Genomic DNA, 24034 nt, shown 5'->3' on the forward strand with positions numbered 1-24034 from the left:
ATTATTATTATTATTATTGTTATTATTATTATTAATACACTGAACGGTAATCGAGTATAAAAATGCGCCTGTTTTCTTGATTATATGGTAAACTGCCATAGAGCTGATCCCCTATTGGTTAGGAGAGCCCCAGCGCGTCCAATCACCGGAGGACTCCACGGTTCAGAATGAACCCGCAGCCAATGGCAGGCGAGAGAGGGGGCGGGTTTGTTTTCGCTTCGGTCCCTCACAATATTTTTCCCTGAAGGAGAGAGAGGAGGCTGGAGAGGCTGAATTAACGAGTAAGATTTTAAATATAAATTCATTTTATTACATTTGTTAATCGGTACTGACAATTACATTTGATTAGTTATGCTGAAAACAATTTGCTTCACGTAAAAATAGTTTAAAGAAAGAGGGTCCTTTTTCCGTCTTAAAAAATAATAATTGTATCACACAGACACACACACAGGCCCACGGGGAGGCCGGGGGCATTTCCGCTGCCCGCTGAAAAATTAAAAAAAAAAGGCTCCTGTCAATTAATACCGAATATTTAAACTTTTTTAAAAACAAGTAACCGCTCCAGCCCTCAGCCCTACACGGTGTTGGCGCGCACCACCACACAAATAAACAAAACACACCTTTTTATTTCTGGGGTAAGATTGCGCTCCACTCCACTGCAGACTCTACAGTCCTGCTAGGACTATGGGTGCGTTCACGAGAGGCAGACTTTGCAAAGTCTGCGCAGGTTCTGCAAAGACTCTGAAAATCCATTGGCTTCTTGCTCCGATTCTGTACAGATCCTGCGCAGAATGACGAAAGTCTGCGTGTCGTGAACTCACCCACTATAAAGAAGGATAGGAAAATGATGTCACACGTGGGCAGAGTTAGTAAACAGTGGAGCATTTCTGGAGCCCGTAGAGCTGGGCTCGTAATGCTTTTAACTTATTCACGCTTGCCCTGGCAAAATGTTTCTTGATAATCAAGCACCAATTCGTATAAGTAACAGTCAGTCACTTTATATTAACGATATTTTCTATTGTTATTAAAAAAATACAGGTATATCCTGGCGCTGCAACACAGCATCTCCGCAATGTATTCAGTACTGAGTGGGCTCCAGAAATGGCGCCTGTAATTGCGTACCGAACTGCATCACGGGATTGACTGTCCTATCCTCCTTGATATAGTCCTATCGGTACTGTACACGGAATCGGTGTGCTTCTGTAATGTACGCGCTGAGGCCACACAGAAAACAACTGTAGTGTGATGATACAGAACGGTATTCTACTTTATTATTTTTATTGACCAGTCTGCAATGTGTTTAGCTGTAATCAGATTAGTCTCTACCCTCTGCCTGAGTGAATTATTATTGTTTATTTCTTAGCAGACGCCCTTATCCAGGGCGACTTACATTATTTTTTACATACAATTCCCCATTTATACAGTTGGGTTTTGACTGGCGCAATCTAGGTAAAGTACCTTGCTCAAGGGTACAGCAGCAGTGTCCTCCACTGGGGATTGAACCCACGACCCTCCGGTCAAGAGTCCAGAGCCCTAACCACTACTCCACAATGAGTATATCTCCGGTCCTGCTAGTGTTAAGAAAGCCATTGTAACAGATTGTATTTTTTTCTTTATAGGAAATTTGTTCATTAGACAAAACTGGATTATCCTTGTGAAAGAGAAGATTCAAAGATGGTGCCTGTCCATGTTAAACAAGAGAGTCCTGTACTAGAATCAGTTCATATTAAAGAGGAGAGTCCTGTTTTAGAATCAGTCCATATTAAACAGGAGAGTCCTGTACTAGAATCAGTCCATATTAAACAGGAGAGTCCTGTACTAGAATCAGTCCATATTAAAGAGGAGAGTCCTGTACTAGAATCAGTCCATGTTAAAGAGGAGAGTCCTGTACTAGAATCAGTCCATGTTAAAGAGGAGAGTCCTGCACTAGAATCAGCCCATGTTAAAGAGGAGGCTCATCATTCTAACTGTCATGAATGCGGGGCAGATTTCAGACACCACAGCACCGTGAAACACCACCTGCGAGTTCTGAAGGTACAGCTGGGTTATCCTTGTGAAAGGCAGGATTCAGAGATGGAGCCTGTCCATATTAAAGAGGAGCTTCCTGAACTAGACCCTGTCCATGTTAAAGAGGAGGGTAACCATTTTAAAACAAGCAGCTTGCAGGACTCTCTGTCCTGTGCAGAATGTGGAAAGTGTTTCAGTCAGTTGCAGGACCTGATACTTCACCAGCTAATCTACAGTGGAGAGAAACCACATGTCTGGGCTGACTGTGGGAAGAGTTTCAGTCAGTTACAAAACCTGAAAATGCACCAACGAATTCACACAGAAGAAAAGCCACATGTCTTTGCTGACCGTGGGAAGAGTTTCACTAATTCAATCTATTTGAAAACACACCAGCAAATTCACACAGGAGATAAACCTCATGTCTGTGCTGAGTGTGGGAAGAGTTTTGCTAAGTCGAGCTATTTGAAAACACACCAGCGAATTCACACTGGAGAGAAGCCACATGTCTGTGCTGACTGTGGGAAAAGTTTCAGTAAGTCAAGCTATTTGAAATCACACCAGAGAATTCACACAGGAGATAAACCGTATCTGTGTAGTAAATGTGGGAAAAGTTTCAATCAGTTATCAAATCTTAAAACCCACGAGTTAATTCACACAGGAGAGAAGCCACATCACTGTGATGACTGTGGGAAGAGTTTCAGACAGTCACAAAACCTGAAATTTCACCAGCGACTCCATACTGGAGAGAAACCACATGTCTGTGCTGACTGTGGGAAGAGTTTCAGACAGTCGGGCGACTTGAAAACACACCAGCAAATCCACACTGGAGAGAAACCATATGTCTGTGCTGACTGTGGGAAGGGTTTCAGTAGATTAGGACATCTTAAAACCCACCAGTTAACCCACACTGTAGAGTAACAACATGTCTGTGCTGACTGGGATGATTTTCATGCAATTAGGAGATGTTAAAGACCACCAGAGAATTCACGCAGGAGAGAAACCATGTGTCTATGCTGACTCAGGAAAGAGTTTCAGTCTGTCTTGTAAAACGCTTTGTAATGGTGGTCCACTATGAAAGGTGCTATATAAAAATAAATATTGATTAATTGATCAGCCAGTAAATAACTTTGAAAAACTACCAGTTAATTCACACAGGAGAGAATCCACATCACTGTAAAATGACTGTGGGAAGAGTTTCAGATGGATGTACAGCTTGACAACTCACCAGCTATTCCACACAGGAGAGAATCCTTATCACTGCTCTCACTGTGGGAAGTCTTTTAATGCTTCCAGTTCTCTTAAAAGACACAAATGCAAGTTGTGAAAGTTTAGGCAGAATGTGACTGTGTGTTCATTCACCCATATGTAGAAATTCCAGTCTTTTTAAACAGCAGCTTAATATAAAAACTGTGAGAACTCTGGTGAATGTCTACAGATGATACAGATTTATCAATATTAAACACAGTGCTCTGAAGCCGTTACATTATAAAGTACATTGTTAGTATGCAATCCGTTGAATATACAGACGCCTCGGAGCGTTGTGTGATACGAGGCGAAGCTGAGTGCCTCCAACCCCTGAGAAGTCTGTATATTCAACGCATACGCCGTGGGAGAAATTCATAGTTGTAATTGAATGTTTTTTGTAAAATGACATTTCAAATTTTAAACTGTGAGGCTTAAGATGTTCTGAAGATTTAAATTGGATTTAGTTCAGATTACCTGCCAGTCTGGTCTAAACAAATATAGCTGATCCTTATCTGTTAAGTAAGAAAGTCTGTCTGAAAGCCAATATTCAACTTTCTTCCTAGAAAGGGTTAAGAAGTGCGACACCTGGTGGATAGGCGGTGCCATGACTTTCAACCCATGAAATGAATTGTTATCCTGAAACATAAGTGAATGAAACTGACATTTTTATCCTTCTGTGATCAATATAACTCGCTAGCACAATGAAGTTTTGTTCTATACATGTTTTGAATCCTGTTCTCTCTCTCTCTCTCTCTCTCTCTCTCTCTCTCTCTCTCTCTCTCTCTCTCTCTCTCTCTCTCTCTCTCTCTCTCTCTCTCTCTCTCTCTCTCTCCTTGGAGGAGGGTCACATTGCTTGTGTAAAAGGAAGCGTCATTCAAACTTTGTAAGCCAATGAATGGACTGATTGTGTAGAAAAATCTACATGCCAAGCAGAAGTAAAAACATTGAACACAGAGCAACACACTGTGAGATTAAAAATACAAGCGATTCTACTCTGAACAATTGAAACCAGATAAGACTTTCACTGCACGTCAGAACCATTGAAACATTGATTGAGTTTATCTACAAGTTCTGAAGCAACTCTAGATTACAGCTTCATACTAAATGCAATTGAAGCTGCTTCCCAACTGAACTTGTTGAAACAAAAATGGCGTCTTCATTCGAACCCACACAACAGGCGCTACTTCACCCCGTCACTGTGTGTAATGTGCGTGAATCCTGCGTGTGCGTGTACGGAAACGCACAGAAGACAGCGTGCTCATGAAAATATGTGTTTCAGTGTTTTATTCCTGCTATTCTTATAATTCTGATACCTTGATTTCTAACTTCTGTATTCTTATTAGTTTTGTGAGTCTCAATAAATGTAATCATTTTTATGTGTTGAGTTTCTTCTTGCCTGTTATGAGTACTTCTTCTGGGTGTCTGTGTTAGTTTACTACATTCTGAAAAGAGTTTAGAATACAATAAAGCCAGTAATTTAAGCAATGTTCTGCCTGCCTGGAACTAGAATGGGGAATGTAAACTAACTGGAAAGTCATCAGTCTACTTTCTGATGAACTAGTTATGCATAGAAAGCTGAACTCTGGTAGAATGTAGCAAATATTCACTCAGTAATAATATTGTATTTTCTGTAGAAGCTCTTATCCAATTGTAGATTCAGTGGTTTCCCACGATTGATTAGACTGAAACAAAAATACTGTTAAACTGAAGTCTAGTGGAACAATGTATTAAACATGCAGCCATGCAATCGTATTGACTGTGAAACTGCACACAGATGTGTTACTCCGGCGCTGTGTCGTTTTCCTGCAGCCAGTACTTGCGTGGAGTCCTGGCGCCATCTATCTATTTTTTGATATACTTAATAAAAGTATTATCTGTGTTCTAGTTTTAAATACATGCATTAATCTCCTGTTTTCATATATCACCGCATATATTAGTAGTAGTATTATTAATACATTTAACGGTACTCGTTAAATGTATTAATAATAAAAATACGCCTGTTTTCTTAATTATATTGTAAACTTCCACAGAGCTGATTCCCTATTGGTTGGGAGAACCTCAGCGCGTCCAATCACCAGAGGATTCTTCGGTTCGGAATGACCCCGCAGCCAATGGCAGGCGGGAGAGGGGGCGGGTTTGTTTTCGCTTCGGTCTCACAATATTTATCCCTGAAGGAGAGAGAGGAGGCCGGAGAGGCTGAATTAACGAGTAAGTTTTTAAATATAAATTCATTGTATTCCATTTGTTAATCGATACAGACATTTGATTAGTTGTGCTGAAAACAATTTGTTTCGTGTAATAATATTTTAAGAAAGCGGGTCATTTTTTCCGTGTACGAAAGTAATAATTGTATCTCACACACACGCAGGCCCACTTAGAGGGGAGTCCGGGGACATTTCCGCGCCGCGCTGCTCCTGGAAAAACTAAAAAAACAAAACTTAAAAAATCAATTCTGGTTAATTAATATCAAACATTTAAACATTTTTAATAACGCGTAACCGCTCGAGCCCTCCGCGCCGCGCGGGAGCGTTCGCGTTCGCGCGCGCCGCCGCCACGTAAACAAACAAGCCGTCCTTGTTGTTTCCGGTGTGAGGCTGCGCTCCGCTCCGCTGCAGACTCGACAGTCCTGAACACTGAACCGATGCGCTTCTGTGCGAGGCTAATGTACGCGCTGTGCAAATACCAGCCATGCATTAGAAACATACAGAGAGAAACGCTGCCTGTGTGTTTATGACTCGCACTGTCAGTGCACGCCTCAGTCCTGCTCTAGGAAAGCATTTTCCGCAGATTCATGCTTTAGTTTCAAAGAGCTCTACATGATGCTGGCAGGCAGAACTGTTTAAACAAATCTAATGTGGGGGTTTACATGGAAATGGAAGTTTACAAACTGTATATTCATGTTTATTGCATCTCTGTATGTGGGGGCCTTAAAAAGACTAATTTACAAAAAATTATTTTATAAAATCTGTCAAACTTTTCAACAATAACCTTTGTCTTGTGTGAAAGAAATGCTGTCATTTTCTAAGCAGTATTCCTGAGGATCTTATGCTTGAGTGGTTACATGTGTGGGTGCTTTTTATACATATATGAATATTTCTCTATTCAGAACTGTGTTTGTTTCTGTGATTTCGGTCCATCTCTCCTTCCTTCGTATGTTCTTTAGTGCAGTGTGGGGCTCTCCAAAGCAAGGAGCCGAGTGGTAAATAAATAAATAAATAAAAACTTCCATAGTTTTGTTTAACATTTCTGTGATCTTCGGCTCCCGACCAAAGCCTTCGCCGCACAATGTAATAATTTCAACGTATTCTTCCGCACCACAGAACAGGAGACTTGTATACAGTTTTGTAAACTTCTGGCTTTACTTCACTTCTATTTGACACATTTCTGTGGTTCTGTTTCTTTGGTTCCTGCTAAAATAATTATTTATTTATTTATTAGCAGACACCCTTATCCAGGATGACCTACAATTGTTACAGGTTATTACAGTACAAAGTATCACATTATAAAATATCACATTACAGAATCTCATAGTACAGATAAGAGCAGATATGAAAGTACAATAGAATCAATTCAAGTAAGAGCAAAATGAAGCATACAGTAACTTTTAAGTAAGAGCGAATTTGACAAAGTGCAGTTAAACTATTTGCTTAAGAAGATGTATTTTAGATGTATATTTTAAAATAACAAGTCTTCCAGTACTCCCAGTGTGTTTCAATGCATCACGTCTGTATCAAAAAACAGGAAAGCATATTGAGAGAAGAATCATACATGGTTTATCTATATTAATTTCTCAGTTTAGTGACATTGTTCATACTGTTTGACTTCTACCTGTTGAACTGTTGCTGTTGCTTTAAGGTGCCTGTTTACCTGGGAAGAAACAAGACTGCCAGAGCTGTGCTGCAGATATCCTGCTGACAATACCTGAAGTAAGTTTCTTATTCTTTTACTCTTCAGTCCTGATTCAGCTTCACCGCTCTGTGTTTGAGTGTGTGTTTCTGGTCGTATCGGTTTATTTAATACTGAACACAAGTCTGATCTAAGCTATAGAGATTGAGAATCACAATGGTGGTGTGGAGTGATCTCTATTTCTGTCATTGCATGTAGAGACCTTTCAGATTCATGCTTTAGATTCAAGGAGCTCTACATGATGCTGACAGGCAGAACTGTTTAAACAAATCTAATGTGGGGGTTTACATGGGAATGGAAGTTTACACACTTTATATTCATGTTTATCGCATCTCTTGCCTGGTTAGTTCTGTGGGTGCTTACAAGAACCAAGAAGTATACATGCAAATCTTTCATAGTACTAACAAGAAACTTCATTAACAGTCTGTTAAACTTTTCAACAATAACCTTTGTCTTTTGTGAAAGAAATGCTGTCATTTTGTAAGCAGTATTCCTGAGGATCTTATGCTGGAGCGGTCACATGTGTGGGTGCTTTTTATACATGTTTGAATATTTCTCTGTTTAGAACTGTCTTTGTTTCTGTGATTTTGGTCTATCTCTCCTTCCTCCTTGTTATAGAAAATCTCCTTCATCTCACTCAGTGCAGCATATTTCTGAACATGGTAATGAATGGAGTCTGGAGTTGGTAAGGCAAGTTCATAGAATTTAACAAAAATGGTAACAGATTACATTTCATGTTTTTCAGGAATTCAGGATTATTCTTGTGAAAGAGAAGATTCAACAATGGAGCCTGTCCATATTAAGGTGGAGATTCCTGTACTAGAATCAGTCAATTTTAAAACAACCAGCTTGCAGGGCTCTCTGTCCTGTACAGAATGTGGAAAGAGTTTCAGTCAGTTAAAAAACCTGAAACGTCACCAGCGAATCCACACTGGAGAGAAACGACATGTCTGTGCTGACTGTGGGAAGAGTTTCAGTGAGTCAAGCAACTTAAAAAGACACCATCGAATCCACACAGGAGAGAAACCGTATCTGTGTAGTAAATGTGGGAAAAGTTTCATTCAGTTAGCACATCTTAAAAAGCACCAGTTAATTCACACAGGAGAGAAGCAACATCACTGTAATGACTGTGGGAAGAGTTTCAGTCAGTCAGGCCATTTGAAGAAACACCAGCGAATTCACAGTGGAGAGAAACCGTATGTCTGTTCTGACTGTAGGAAGAGTTTTAGTCAGTTACATAACCTGAAATTTCACCAGCGAATTCACACTGGAGAGAAACCGTATGTCTGTGCTGACTGTGGGAAGAGTTTCAGACATTTACAAAACTTGAAACTTCACCAGCGAATCCACACTGGAGAGAAACCGTATGTCTGTGCTGACTGTGGGAAGGGTTTCAGTCAGCCAAGAACTCTGAGAAACCACCAGTTAATTCACACTGGAGAGAATCCACATCACTGTAATGACTGTGGGAAGAGTTTCAAATGGATATGCAGCTTGAAAAGGCACCAGCGATTCCACACAGGAGAGAATCCTTATCACTGCTCTCACTGTGGGAAGTATTTTACTGCTTCCAGTTCTCTTAAAAGACACAAATGCAAGTTGTGAAAGTTTAGTCAGAATGTGAGTGTGTGTTCATTCACCCGCACTCAGAAATTCCAGTCTTTTTCAACAGCAGCTTAATATAAAAACTGTGAGAACTCTGGTGAATGTCTACAGATGATACAGATTCATCAATATTAAACACAGTGCTCTGAAGCCGTTACATTATAAAGTACATTCTTAGTATGCAATCCGTCGAATATACAGACGCCTCGGAGTGTTGTGTGATACGAGGCAAAGCCGAGTGCCTCCAACCCCTGAGAAGTCTGTATATTCAACGTATATGGTGTGGGAGAAATTCATAGTTGTAATTGAATAGTCTTTGTAAAATGACATTTCAAATCTTAAACTGTGAGGCTTAAGATGCTGTGATGTTAATTAAGTGTGTCTTCCCCCAACCTTCTCCCATAACATTCGAGATCTGCTTCAAAGGACTGGATATTAGCAACAGAGGGTCATAAAGATTTAAATTGGTTTTAGTTTAGATTACTTGCCAGTCTGATCTAAACAAACAGAGCTGATTCTTATCCGTTAATTTAAAAAGTCTGTCTGAAAGCCAGTATACAATTCTTCGTATAAAGGGTTGAAGTGCGACACCTGGTGGATACGAGGTGCCATGACTTTCAACCATGAAATGATTTGTTACCATGAAACACAGAATATTTAAGTGAGTAGAATTTCCTAATTTCCTTATTCTAGAAGTTAAGAGAAAGAAATCTTTACGAGGGTATAATATTAACTTGTTTAACAAACTATCAGATTCAAACATAACAAATAAGTAATTACTGATTTAAATGGGTTTTAGAATCATTTCAATAACAAATCTTACGGATGCAAGTTTAAGAGTTGTTTCAGTATGTTTTCCCAATCAAATTTAAATGTTTGTTGGAAAACATGAAATAAGAATTGCGTAGCAGTTTGCTATGCATGCGGACTGCCTGAGCTACACTGGTGGTCTTTTCTGAAAATAGACTAATACTGGAGATAGCAGACTACTAGTTCCAAAATGCACGTACTGCTGACAATTGATGAGGGCCAGAGTCACAGATTCTGGGTCTGCAGCTTACTTTTCAAGCACTGACTGCAAGTTGTTATTATTTATTTCTTAGCAGACGCCCTTATTCAGGGCGACTTACAATTGTTACAAGATATCACATTATTTTTACATACAATTACCCATTTATACAGTTGAGTGTTTACTGGAGCAATCTAGGTAAAGTACTTTGCTCAAGGGTACAGCAGCAGTGTCCCCCCATCTGGGATTGAACCCACGACCCTCTGGTCAAGAGTCCAGAGCCCTAACCACTACTCCACAGAGAGCTGGAACAAGGTATTATTAGCCTTATACAAGGTATTATTAGCCATTTGCAACTTTAGAAATTAAACAGCTATTGCATAAATCAGGGGTGTCTAATATTGGTCCTGGAGGGCCGGTGCCCCTCCTGGTTTTTGTTCCAACTGTGTCCTAAACTGGACCAATTATTACCAATTATTGTTAATGAAGCAACATTTCCTTGTCATTTTATTAACTGACTGATCAGATGGTAACTTTTATCCATTTTTTTATATAATTAATAAAACTATTATCTGTGTGCTAGTTTTTCATACATGCATTAATCTCCTGTTTTCATATATCACAGCATATATTATTATTAATAATAATAATAATAATAATAATAATAATAATAATAATAATAATAATAATAGTATTTAAATGCACTTGTTTTCTTGATTATACGGTAAACTGACACAGATATGATCCCCTATTGGTTAGGAGAGCCCCAGCGCGTCCAATCACCGGAGGACTCCTCAGTTTAGAATGACACCGCAGCCAACGGCAGACGAGAGAGGGGGCGGGTTTGTTTTCGCTTCGGTCACTGACAATATTTTTTACCTGAAGGAGAGAGAGGAGGCTGGAGTGGCTGAATTAACGAGTAAGTTAATTAATTTGATTCCATTTGTTAGCCGGTACAGACATTTGCATTTTTTTTAGTTGCACTGAAAACAACGTGCTTGATGTAAAGAATGTGGTCAAAAATAACAATTGTATATCTACACACACACACAGGCCCAGGCCCACATTTTTGGTCAATTAATTCGGAACATTTTGACATTTTTAAAAACAAGTAACCGCTCCAGCCCTCGGCGCTGCTCGGGACAGTTCCCCCGCATCACCGCCTCATGTTATTTCCAGGGTCAGGTTGCGCTCCGCTCCGCTTCAGACTCTACAGTGTTTGAACATGTTCTCAAATCGCGTGGTGTTTTCTCGCGCTGTTGTCTGCGTGAGGCGCGTAACAGCAGCGCGTGGGTGCGTGCCTGCAGGTTTGCGCGGACATCCGGGCAACTTGGCGCGCACGCACATAGTAACAGCATAGCAACCGCTGAAAACAAACCAAAACAGACGCGGTTTCCTTTATCGATTGAAGAGTTGCTGGCACATATTTTTAACACAGTGTCGAGGAGTTGTGTGGTTGTTGGATGCCACAACCACGACGACATGAAAGGCAAGCGGCTGTCATTTTTTGAACGCCCGAAGAGGCGTTTAAGTCCAGATAGAAGGGAAAAGTGGCTCTCTGCTTTACATCTGCAGCATGAAGAGTCTAAATGGAGTCCACCAGACTCAAGAAACACCTGCAGCGAACATTTTATTAATGATAACATAGTTATACTTACAGTATAAATTACAGTAATACACAATTATAACTTATACTTAATACAATCATAATAATAATAATAAGCACAATATTGTGTAGCGTTAGTAGCGTGAAGATTAATTTTAGTAGTAAGATCATTATGAATTAATTTACTCCATGCATTTTTTAGTACTCTGTACCGGTTTACCTGTATTGACGTTAGGTAGTCCACGATTAGTGGTAATCACGGTCCGTGAAACCAGACGAAATCACCCAGGTTCCTAGTTTAACAGGTACACACCCAAATAAAAAATGCGGTCAAGCACTCAGCCCAAAACAACGTTCACAAGGGGGGCAGCGCTAACCTTCTATCGCTATGCCGCCCGAAGCTGGACACACTCGGGTTATCATGCAATCAGAAACACCCACAGACACGGCACACAATAAAGAGCTTTACAAATTAAAAACTGCACAACAAATGAACTCTAACAATCCCCGTGGGACACTGCTGCTGTATGCTTGAGCAAGGCGGTCTACCTTACCCACGTTGCTCCTGTAAAATTAACCCAACATATATACATATTGCATTGCAGTAGCAATAACTGTGTGGTCCAGTGGTTAAAGAAAAGGGCTTGTAACTAGGAGGTCACCGGTTCAAATCCCACCTCAGCCACTGACTCACTGTGTGACCCTGAGCAAGTCACTTCACCTCCTTGTGCTCCGTCTTTCGGGTGAGACGTAGTTGTAAGTGACTCTGCAGCTGATGCATAGTTCACACACCCTAGTCTCTGTAAGTCGCCTTGGATAAAGGCCAGAATCAGTCCATACATTAACAGTTGCTTGCAGTTTGCATTCATCTTTTTTTTTTTTTTTTTTGGTCGTCTGGGCATTTAACAAAAAAAATCCCAAACAGCAGAGGGGTTTCGAGACACTTCATTCAATACAGCTTACGCTATACAACGCTTTGCTGTCGAGATGGAGAATAAAGAAATTTGCCTCTGATTAACACGGGCTGGAGGGGAGACATGGTAATGAATGGAGTCTGGAGTTGATAAGGCAAGTTCATAGAATTTAAGAAAGGGATTGTAACAGACTGTATTTTATTTTTTTTCTAGGAAATTTGTTCCGAAGACAAAACTGGATTATCCTTGTGAAAGAGAAGATTCAATGATGGAGCCTGTCCATATTAAAGAGGAGAGTCCTGTACTAGAATCAGTCCATATTAAACAGGAGAGTCCTGTACTAGAATCAGTCCATATTAAAGAGGAGAGTCCTGCATTAGAATCAGTCCATGTTAAAGAGGAGAGTCCTGTACTAGAATCAGTCCATATTAAAGAGGAGAGTTCTGCACTAGAATCAGTCCTTGTTAAAGAGGAGAGTCCTGAACTAGAATCAGTCCATATTAAAGAGGAGAGTCCTGTACTAGAATCAGTCCATATTAAAGAGGAGAGTCCTGTACTAGAATCAGTCCATATTAAAGACGAGAGTCCTGTACTAGAATCAGTCCATATTAAACAGGAGAGTCCTGTACTAGAATCAGTCCATGTTAAAGAGGAGAGTCCTGTTCTAGAATCAGTCCATATTAAGAAGGAGAGTCCTGTAGTAGAATCAGTCCATATTAAACATCACTGTAATGACTGTGGGAAGAGTTTCAATCAGTCAAGCACATTGAAAAGACACCAGCGAATCCACACTGGAGAGAAACCATATGTCTGTGCTGACTGTGGGAAGAGTTTCAGTCAGTCCTGCTATTTGAAAAAACACCAGCGAATTCACACTGGAGAGAAACAATATGTCTGTGATGACTGTGGGAAGAGTTTCAATCAGTCAAGCACATTGAAAAGACACCAGCGAATCCACACAGGAGAGAAACCATGTGTCTGTGTTGACTGTGGTAAGACTTTCAATCAGTCATGCTATTTGACAAAACACCGACAAATTCACACTGGAGAGAAACCTTATGTCTGTGCTGACTGTGGGAAGAGTTTCAGAGATTTACAAAGCCTGAAAATCCACCAGAGAATTCACACAGGAGAGAAACCGCATCCATGTAGTAGATGTGGGAAGAGTTTCAGTCAGTTAGGAAATCTTAAAACCCACCAGGTAATTCACACAGGAGAGAAGCCACATCGCTGTTATGACTGTGGGAAGAGTTTCAGACAGTCACGCGACTTGAAAATACACCAGCGAATCCACACTGGAGAGAAACAACATCTGTGTTGACTGTGGAAGAAGTTTCACAGATTTACGAAACCTGAAACTTCACCAGCAAATCCACACTGGAGAGAAACCACATCACTGTAATGACTGTGGGAAGAGTTTCAGATGGATAGGCAGCTTGAAAATGCACCAGCAATTCCACACAGGAGAGAAACCTTATCACTGCATCGCTGTGGGAAGTTTTTCCCGGCTTCCAGTTCTCTTAAAAGACACAAATGCAAGTTGTGAAAGTTTAGGCAGAATGTGAGTGTGTGTTCATTCACCCGCACTCAGAAATTCCACACTGTTAAACCCTGACGTTAGAGTAAGCACATTCCTTGTATGCAATAAGGCCTGACAGTCTGTATACGTTGAATATATGTATGCCTCAGGGTGTTGCATGATACGAGGTGAAGCCGAGTGCCTCCAACCCCTGAGAAGTCTGTATATTAAACGTATACGGTGTGGGAGAAATGTGTAGCTGTAATTGAATTAAACTATGATTTTAATTAAGTGTGTCTTCGCCCAACGTTCTCCCATAACATTCTAGATCTGCTTCAAAGGACTGGATATTAGTAACAGAGGGTCGTAAAGATTTAAATTGGTTTTAGTTTAGACTACCTGCCAGTCTGGTCTAAACAAACAGAGTTGATTCTTATCTGTTAATTAAGAAAGTCTGTCTGAAAACTAGTGTACAATTTTCTTCCTATAAAGGGTTAAGAAGTGCGACACCTGGTGGATACGAGGTGCCATGACTTTCAACCATGAAATGAATTCTTACCCTGAAACATGGGACGTTTAAAGAATAGAAAATCCTAATTTCCTTATTCTTACAGTTTTGTATGTGCATAAACCTGTTTACACACTAGTTGAAATGTTTATTTTATTATAGTTTCTCATTTTTTGAAGTAGTGCTTTATATGTGGCAAGTTGGAAAATAAACCCTTTAATAATTAATTGTTCATTTAAATAACGGCGTTTCGGCTGTGCAGATGTTTGATGTAACGCTTGAATAAAACTTTAGAGTTGCATCCGATAGTTTGTCTTTCATTTTAATATTGATGTTTAAAATGTACCGTGATGATGACTAGTTACGAGTATAACCGCGGGACTCGTGAGAATAGTAGGGAGAGGTTTGTCATTCATTTCAATGGGAGAGAGATTAAATCTCCAAACGGTATCTGGAAAGTTAATACTCGAATTTAAATTAATATATTAACTCATGTGTTTGTATTATACATGGCAGTGATACAAGGTATTAATAGCGATTTGTAACTTTATAAATGAACCGGCTATTCTATAAATGAACCAACATTTTATTAACTGACTGATCAGCTGGTAACTTTTATCTATTTTTTGATATAATTAATAAAACTATTATCTGTGTGTTTGTTTTAAATACATGCATTAATCCCCTGCTTTCATATATCACCGCATATATTATTATTATTATTATTATTATTATTATTATTATTATTATTATTATTATTATTATTATTATTAATAATACACTGAGAGGTACCCCAGTATAGAATGCGCGTATTATTTGATTATACGGTAAATTGACATGGAACTGATCCCCTATTGGATAGGAGAGCCCCAGCGCGTCCAATCACCGGAGGTAACCTCAGTTCAGAGTGACGTCACAGCCAATAGCAGGCGGTTTGGGTTCGCTTCGATCTCTCGCAGTATTTCTTTTTTCTATCTGACGGAGAGAGGGGAGGCCGGCGTAGCTGAATTAAGGAGTAAGTTTTTAAATATACATTATTTTGATTCTGTTTATTAACCGGTACAGAGACTGCATTTGATTAGTTGTATTGAAAACATTTTCTTTGATGTAAAAAATATATATTTTAAGAGTGTCCTTTTTTTCCGTGGTCGAAAATATTAATTGTATCACACAGGCCCACCGAGAGGGCGCAGAGGCCGGCGATATTACCGCCGCCCGTTGACCCCTGGAAAAACTAAAGAACATAACAAAACAAACAAACAAAAAAGAAAGCAATTCTGGTCACTTAATACCGAACATTTTAAACATTTAAAAAAACAAAATAACAGCTCGAGCCCTCAGCCCTGCACGGGACCGTTTGCGTTCGCGCGCACCACCACATAAACAAAAGAAAATAAACCATTTTTTTAAAATATTTTGAGCGTGATATTTATTATTATTATTATTATTATTATTTCCAGGGTAAGATTGCGCTCCACTACAGACTCTGTACACTGAACCGATGCGCTTCTGTGCGAGGCTAATGTACGCGCTGTGCAAATACCAGCCATGCATTAGAAACATACAGAGAGAAACGCTGCCTGTGTGTTTATGACTCGCACTGTCAGTGCACGCCTCAGTCCTGCTCTAGGAAAGCATTTCCCACTAGTTTTTATTTGGAAGTGTGGATTTGTTGAATAAGTTGCGCTGTTCTGCTTTCCACAACCTTTCAATTAAAATGTAATGTGGTATTTTGCTGTACTAATATAACAAATTGTGGGTTATAACCACTACTCCAGCAGTGTGGAGTAGAGGTCAGGGCTCTGGACTCTTGACCGGAGGGTCGTGGGTTCAATCCCAGGTGGGGGGACACTGCTGCTGTACCCTTGAGCAAGGTACTTTACCTAGATTGCTCCAGTAAAAACCCAACTGTATAAATGGGGAATTGTATGTAAAATGAATGTGATGTATTGTAAAAATTGTAAGTCGCCCTGGATAAGAGCGTCTGCTAAGAAATAAATAATAATAATACTTTATATAAATTGTCACGTTGTACACGAATTGGCTTTCAGTGGTTATGTACCTTTTTTCTTTCAAATCACATATATTGTTTGCATGATGTATTTTAATTGCAAATGTATATTTTCCACACTATTACAGTTTTGTTACAGGATACATTAGTCTATCTTTAATGTAATCACAGTTTTGCACGTAGACTGCCCCTGTTTTCATTTACGTCCCAAATTCTGGGCCGCTTTGCCTTTCTAAGTCATGCATGCACAGTTTACCATAAACTGGATCGTGAATTAATTTAAGAGGAACCCTTCGTACACGAAGTTAAGTTAATGCATTTTCTACTCTTCCCCAGAAAACATTTTTTTTTTTTATGAAGAAACAGAAATAAAATGTAAATGTTAAAAAAACGTATTTCTTTATTCCAATGAAGAAACTACATTGCACTGAAAGAGATACATGAAAATTCATTAAAGCAGTCGTTTTCCTTCATTACAGGATAATATTAAAACACATTTTTGAGAAGGAACATGGTATTCCAAAAAATCTCATTTTCTTATGTAACGTCCATCAATATATTGTAGTGTTTTGGGACAGAAATGAGACTGCAACCGTCAGTAGATGAAGGCTGTTTATTTTTACAGTAATTAAATAATCACAAAATAAAATCATAAAGTGAGGGAAAGGGAATTGGGAGTTGAAAATGAAAATTAATGATTGTAGTAGTTTTTATTTTACCCTACCCTTCCCAGTCTTTTCCCTGCACCCCCTTATATGCAACCCCTGCACGCACACACCACCGTGCAACCCCTGCACGCACACACCACCGTGCAACCCCTGCACGCGCACACCCACCGTGCAACCCCTGCACGCACACACCCACCGTACAACCCCTGCACGCACACACCACCGTGCAACCCCTGCACGCACACACCACCGTGCAACCCCTGCACGCACACACCACCGTGCAACCCCTGCACGCACACACCACCGTGCAACCCCTGCACGCACACACCGTGCGACCCCTGCACGCACACACCACCGTGCAACCCCTGCACGCACACACCACCGTGCAACCCCTGCACGCACACACCGTGCGACCCCTGCACGCACACACCACCGTGCAACCCCTGCACGCACACACCACCGTGCAACCCCTGCACGCACACACCACCGTGCAACCCCTGCACGCACACACCACCGTGCAACCCCTGCACGCACACACCCACCGTGCAACCCCTGCACGCACACACCACCGTGCAACCCCTGCACGCACACACCCACCGTGCAACCCCTGCACGCACACACCACCGTGCAACCCCTGCACGCATACACCCACCGTGCAACCCCTGTATGCACACACCACCGTGCAACCCCTGCACGCACACACCACCGTGCAACCCCTGCACGCACACACCCACCGTGCAACCCCTGCACGCACACACCCACCGTGCAACCCCATGCACACGCACACACCACCGTGCAACCCCTGCGCGCACACACCACCGTGCAACCCCTGCACGCACACACCCACCGTGCAACCCCTGCACATGCACACACCACCGTGCAACCCCTGTGCGCACACACCACCGTGCAACCCCTGCACGCACACACCCACCGTGCAACCCCTGCACGCACACACCCACACCCTCTACACTATCCTGATTCTCTCATGCCTTGAAGTTTATCAGACCTCAAAATGAATGAAATGGCAGAGTTCAATATTATGAAAACGGTAGGGTAAAATAAAAACTACTACAATCATTAATTTTCAATTCCCTTTCCCTCACTTTATGATTTTATTTTGTGATTATTTAATTATTGTAAAAATAAACAGCCTTCATCTACTGACAGTTGCAGTCTCATTTCTGTCCCAAACCTCTGCAATATATTGATGGACGTTACATAAGAAAACGAGATGTCCTTTTTTTGGAATACCATGTTCCTTCTCAAAAATGTGTTTTAATATTATCCTGTAATGAAGGAAAACGACTGCTTTAATGAATTTTCATGTATCTCTTTCAGTGCAATGTAGTTTCTTCATTGGAATAAAGAAATACGTTTTTTAACATTTACATTTTATTTCTGTTTCCTCATAAAAAAAATAAGGTTTTCTGGTGCGAGTAAAAAATACATTAACTTTGATTCATGTTATTATTATTTATTTCTTAGCAGATGCCCTTATCAAGGGCAACTTACAATTGTTACAAGATATCACATTATTTCTTTACATACAATTACATTATTTTTTACACATTATTTTTACATACGATTACCCATTTATACAGTTGGGTTTTTCCTGGAGCAATCTAGGTAAAGTACCTTGCTCAAGGGTACAGCAGCAGTGTCCCCCACCTGGGATTGAACCCACGACCCTCCGGTCAAGAGTCCAGAGCCCTAACCACTACTCCACACTGCTGCCCATGTACTAAGGGCTACTCTTAAATTAATTTACAATCCAGTTTGTGGTAAACTGTGCATGCATGACTTAGAAACTCGTCTGTCAGCTGAGCAGAATATCCCAAAAACTGAGCTGAATTCAGAAAAGCAAAGCGGCCCAGAATTTGGGACGTTATCTCATTACAATCTTTACAATATTTGTTGCAGTTTCACAAATGTTCAATTTGTATTCCAAAGATCAGCCTGCTTCCAGTAGCTGTGACAGTCTTGGGTCAGTTTCTGCTCTCAGTGAGTCAGTTTCTGCTAACAATGATCAAATCTGTCAACCTTTTCAACAATAACCTTTGTCTTGTGTGAAAGAAATGCTGTCATTTTCTAAGCAGTATTCCTGAGGATCTTGTGCTTGAGTGGTTACATGTGTGGGTGCTTTTTATACATGTTTGAATATTTCTCTGTTTAGAACTGTCTTTGTTTCTGTGATTTTGGTCCATCTCTCCTTCCTCCTTGTTATAGAAAATCTCCTTCATCTCACTCAGTGCAGCACATTTGTGAACATGGTAATGAATGGAGTCTGGAGTTGGTAAGGCAAGTTCATAGAATTTAAGGAATAGATTGTAACTGATTGTATTTTATGTTGTTTTTTGTTAGGATATTAGTTCAGAAGACAATACTGGATAATCCTTGTGAAAGAGAAGATTCAACGATGGAGCCTGTCCATATTAAAGAGGAGAGTCCTGTATTAGAATCGGTCCATATTAAACAGGAGAGCCTTGTACTAGAATCAGCCCATATTAAACAGGAGAGTCCTGCACTAGAATCAGTCCATATTAAAGAGGAGAGTCCTGCACTAGAATCAGTCCATATTAAAGAGGAGAGTCCTGTACTAGAATCAGTCCATATTAAAGAGGAGAGTCCTGCACTAGAATCAGTCCATATTAAAGAGGAGAGTCCTGTACTAGAATCAGTCTGTATTAAAGAGGAGAGTCCTGTACTAGAATCAGTCCATATTAAAGAAGAGAGTCCTGTACTAGAATCAGTCCATATTAAAGAAGAGAGTCCTGTACTAGAATCAGTCCATATTAAAGAGGAGAGTCCTGTACTAGAATCAGTCTGTATTAAAGAGGAGAGTCCTGTACTAGAATCAGTCCATATTAACGACGAGAGTCATGTAATAGAATTAGTCCACATTAAAGAGGAGCTTCCTGAACTAGACCCTGTCCATGTTGAAGAGGAGGGTAACCATTTTAAAACAAGCAGCTTGCAGGGCTCTCTGTCCTGTATAGAATGTGGAAAGAGTTTCAATAGATTAGGACATCTTAAAGACCACCAGCTAATCCACACTGGAGAGAAACAACAAGTCTGTGCTGACTGTGGGAAGAGTTTCAGTCAGTTAAAAAACCTGAAAAGACACCAGCGAATTCACAGTGGAGAGAAACCGCATGTCTGTGATGACTGTGGGAAGAGTTTCAGTCAGTCTGGCAACTTGAAAAAACACCAGCGAATTCACACTGGAGAGAAACCAATTGCCTGTGCTGACTGTGGGAAGAATTTCAGAGATTTACAAAACTTGAAGCTTCACCAGCGAATCCACACTGGAGAGAAACCGTATGCCTGTGCTGACTGTGGGAAGAGTTTCAGTCAGTCGAGAACTCTAAGAAACCACCAGTTAATTCACACAGGAGAGAATCCACATCACTGCAATGACTGTGGGAAGAGTTTCAGATGGATATACAGCTTGAAAAGGCACCAGCGATTCCACACAGGAGAGAAACCACACTACTGGAGTCCAGTTCTCTTAAAAGACACAAATGCAAGTTGTGAAAGTTTAGGCAGAATGTGAGTGTGTGTTCATTCACCCGCACTCAGAAATTCCAGTCTTTTTAAACAGCAGCTTAATATAAGAACTGTGAGAACTCTGGTGAGGGAGGAATTCATATTTGTAATTGAATGGTCTTTGTAAAATGACATTTGAAATCTTAAACTATGAGGCTTAAGATGCTGTGATGTTAATTAAGTGTGTCTTCCCCCAGCCTTCTCCCATAACATTTGAGATCTTCTTCAAAGGACTGGATATTAGTAACAGAGGGTCATAAAGATTTAAATTGGTTTCAGTTCAGATTACCTGCCAGTCTGGTCTAAACAAACAGAGCTGATTCCTGTCTGTTAATTAAGAATGTCTGTCTGAAAACTAGTGTACAATTTTCTTCTTATAAAGGGTTAAGAATTGCGACACCTGGTGGATACAGTGTGGAGTAGTGGTTAAGGCTCTGGACTCTTGACCAGAGGGTCTTGGGTTCAATCCCAGGTGGGGGTCACTGCTGCTGTACCCTTGAGTAAGGTACTTTACCTAGATTGCTCCAGTAAAAACCCAACTGTATAAATGGGGAATTGTATGTAAATATAATGTGATATCTTGTAACAATTGTAAGTCGCCCTGGATAAGGGCGTCTGCTAAGAAATAAATAATAATAATACGAGGTGCCATGACTTTCAATCCAAGAAATGAATTGTTACCTGAAACATGGAACGTTTAAGTGAATAGAAATTCCTAATGTCCTTTACGAGGGTGTATGTTTAAGACTCTGTGTTTTAGATTTACTCAAACTATCAGATTGAAACGTAACAAATAAGTAATAAATGATTTCAATTGGTTTTAGAATCATTTTAATAACATCTCGTGTTTTAATGAAGTTGAAAGTAAAAATTATTCTTACATTGTTTTGCATTAATTGTATAATGTGTTTAACACGTCTGAAACTGTCATTTAGTTCGGAGAATGAAATTGATATTTTTATCCTTCTATGATCAATATAGCTAGCTGGCACAAAATGTTCTATTGTTTTGTTCTATAAATATTACGAATCCTGTTCCCTCTGTCTCTCTCCATGGAGGAGGGTCGCTCCCTGTGTTAATAACACACATTGCTTGTGTAAAAGGAAGCGTCATTCAAACTTTGTAAGCCAATGAAAGGACTGATTTCGGTCAGGGATTACAAGTGATTGGATCACCAAAGTAAACTCCTCTTTGGGCGCTGTATTTAAATCAAAACATGCATGAACCCGTTCTCTTGGATTCAGACTCATCTCGCCATGAAGTAACCATTGAGCCTTCGCTTGCAATGGGGACCCATTCAAGCATCGTACGTATCTTCATCCTGAAGAAGACTCCTCGCCGCTACATCCTGCAACTCTACATGTTACAAAGAAGACAACTGCATTCCAACAAGGACCATGTCTCCAGAATAAGTGTTACGATTCAAAGACTTTGAGATTCAAATAAAATACTGTGTGTAGAAAGATCTACATGCAAGCCAGAAGTAAAAACATTGAATACAGAGTAACACTTTGTGAGATTAAAAACACAGGCGATTCTACTCTGAACAATTGAAAGAAGATAAGACTTTAACTGAACTGGTGCTATTGTGTGCATTTGAAAACAATGTGAACGTCTGAACCATTTAAACATTGATTGAGTTTATCTACAAGTTCTGAAGTAACTCTAGATTACAACTTAGTGCTAAATGCAATTGAAGCTGCTTCTGAACTGAACTTTTATGTACACATATGGAAGCCTGCATGCTCATGAAAATATGTGTTTTAATGTTTTATTCCAGCTATTCTAGGTTCTATATTCTTTTTACTTTTGTTAGCCTTAATAAATGTAATAGTTTTTATGTGTTGAGTGCCTTTTTGCCTGTTATGAGTACTAAGTAAGCATTTATGATTGGTTTGAGATCCTGAAATTTATAATCTATGAACTTTTAAAGTTAGTTTATTGATTTAGTTACTTAACTGGTTAACGTCTCGATATTGAAACTGAAAAGCATATTTTTTATAACTGAGCCTCACATTTTTTCTATTCTTTTCATAGTTCTTTTGATATAGCAGGGCAGCAGTGTGGAATAGTGGGTAGGGCTCTGGACTCTTGACCGGAGGGTCGTGGGTTCGATCCCAGGTGGGAGACACTGCTGCTGTACCCTTGACTAGATTGCTCCAGTAAAAACCCAACTGTATAAATGGGTAATTGTATGCACAAATAATGTGATATCTTGTAACAATTGTAAGTCGCCCTGGATAAGGGCGTCTGCTAAGAAATAAATAATAATATAGTTCAAAAATCGAATAATGGAATTATAAATATAATTCTATAAGAAATAAGACATTTTAAAGGACTAAAACCCTATTTTTTATATTTAAATATTAATCACGTACTGGAGGTGTAATCCTGTATATTAAGACAGTAATATTAACTAATATGTTTGTATATTACCAACATAGCAGGGGGTGGCCTAGGATATTGAGGTATTAATGATAAATATTATTATATCTTCATAAATATGCACAACAACAGGCACCCTGAAGGACCATATTGCATTCATAATTCAGGTCACAACGTGGAATTGAAAAAAAGCCAAAATACTTTTTAGGGCAAAAAATGTTTTTCTTTTATGAAATATCCTTACGCCAATAAAGGGACCGAAAAAGTAGTCCCGGTTATGAAGCTGAACTAAACACTAAGTCAATCTGAGTAAATGTATTTAATTGAAACATTAAAGCTGCAGAGACAGGCAGACATATCCCCACAATCCTGTTCAGTTTGACGCTACAATATAATCCCCCCTTCTTGGTGTCTGTGTTAGTTTACTACATTCTAAAAAGAGTTTACAATACAATAAAGCCAGTAATTTAAGCAATGTTCTGCCAGCCTGGAACTAGAATGGGGAATGTAAACTAACTGGAAAGTCATCAATCTAGTTTCTGATGAACTGGTTCTGCACAGAAAGCTGAACTCTGGTAGAATGTAGCAAACATTCACTCAGGAATAATATTGTAGTTTCTGTAGAAGCTCTTATCCAATTGTAGATTCGGTGGTTTCCCACGATTGATTAGACTGAAACAAAAATACTGTTAAAATGAGTCTAGTGGAACAATGTATTAAACACGCACCCATGCAATCGTATTGACTGTGAAACTGCACACAGATTTGTTACACCGGCGCTGTGTCGTTTTCCTGCAGCCAGTACTTGCGTGGAGGCATGGCGCCATCTACTGGAAGAAGTGAAAATAGCAGGGAGGGGTCGTCTCATTTCAATGGGAGAGAGAGTATTGTCTCCAAACGGTATCTGGAGAGTTAATATTCGAATTTAAATGAATATATTAACTAATGTGTTTATATTATATACGACAGTGATATAAAATATTATTAGCCATGTGTAACTTTATAAATGACCCAACATTTCCCTGTCATTTTATTAACTGACTGATCAGCTGGTAACTTTTATCAGTTTTTTATATAATTAATAAAACAATTGTGTGTTTTTTTT

At 39.8% G+C, this 24034-nt stretch overlaps 3 protein-coding genes across 4 annotated transcripts; all 3 read left to right on the forward strand.

Annotated features, from left to right (window-relative positions):
• Nucleotides 1-227: 227 nt before the first annotated feature.
• LOC117407645 (zinc finger protein 239-like) lies at nucleotides 228-10244 on the forward strand. 2 transcript variants are annotated; one of them, XM_059017805.1, is made up of 3 exons: nucleotides 250-281; nucleotides 7108-7178; nucleotides 7904-10244. In XM_059017805.1, the coding sequence occupies exon 3, from the start codon at nucleotides 7942-7944 to the stop codon at nucleotides 8761-8763; it is 822 nt and encodes a 273-aa protein (XP_058873788.1). In that variant the 5' UTR covers nucleotides 250-281; nucleotides 7108-7178; nucleotides 7904-7941; the 3' UTR covers nucleotides 8764-10244. The 2 variants fall into 2 exon arrangements, with proteins under 2 accessions (XP_034772757.2, XP_058873788.1); XM_034916866.2 differs by lacking the exons at nucleotides 7108-7178; nucleotides 7904-10244 and adding an exon at nucleotides 1620-4049 and having other exon boundaries at nucleotides 228-281.
• Nucleotides 10245-10569: 325 nt separating this feature from the next.
• LOC131724864 (zinc finger protein 583-like) lies at nucleotides 10570-13758 on the forward strand. The gene is made up of 2 exons (XM_059017838.1): nucleotides 10570-10691; nucleotides 12506-13758. Exon 2 carries the CDS (start codon nucleotides 12558-12560, stop codon nucleotides 13611-13613), a length of 1056 nt encoding a protein of 351 aa, XP_058873821.1. The 5' UTR covers nucleotides 10570-10691; nucleotides 12506-12557; the 3' UTR covers nucleotides 13614-13758.
• Nucleotides 13759-15229: 1471 nt separating this feature from the next.
• Nucleotides 15230-22384, forward strand: LOC131724859 (zinc finger protein 664-like). The gene is made up of 2 exons (XM_059017823.1): nucleotides 15230-15334; nucleotides 19360-22384. The coding sequence occupies exon 2, from the start codon at nucleotides 19415-19417 to the stop codon at nucleotides 20549-20551; it is 1137 nt and encodes a 378-aa protein (XP_058873806.1). The 5' UTR covers nucleotides 15230-15334; nucleotides 19360-19414; the 3' UTR covers nucleotides 20552-22384.
• The last annotated feature ends 1650 nt before the right edge of the window (nucleotides 22385-24034 follow it).

Source organism: Acipenser ruthenus, chromosome 57 (genome assembly GCF_902713425.1).
Source record: "Acipenser ruthenus chromosome 57, fAciRut3.2 maternal haplotype, whole genome shotgun sequence".
In the NCBI taxonomy this organism is placed as follows: domain Eukaryota; kingdom Metazoa; phylum Chordata; class Actinopteri; order Acipenseriformes; family Acipenseridae; genus Acipenser; species Acipenser ruthenus.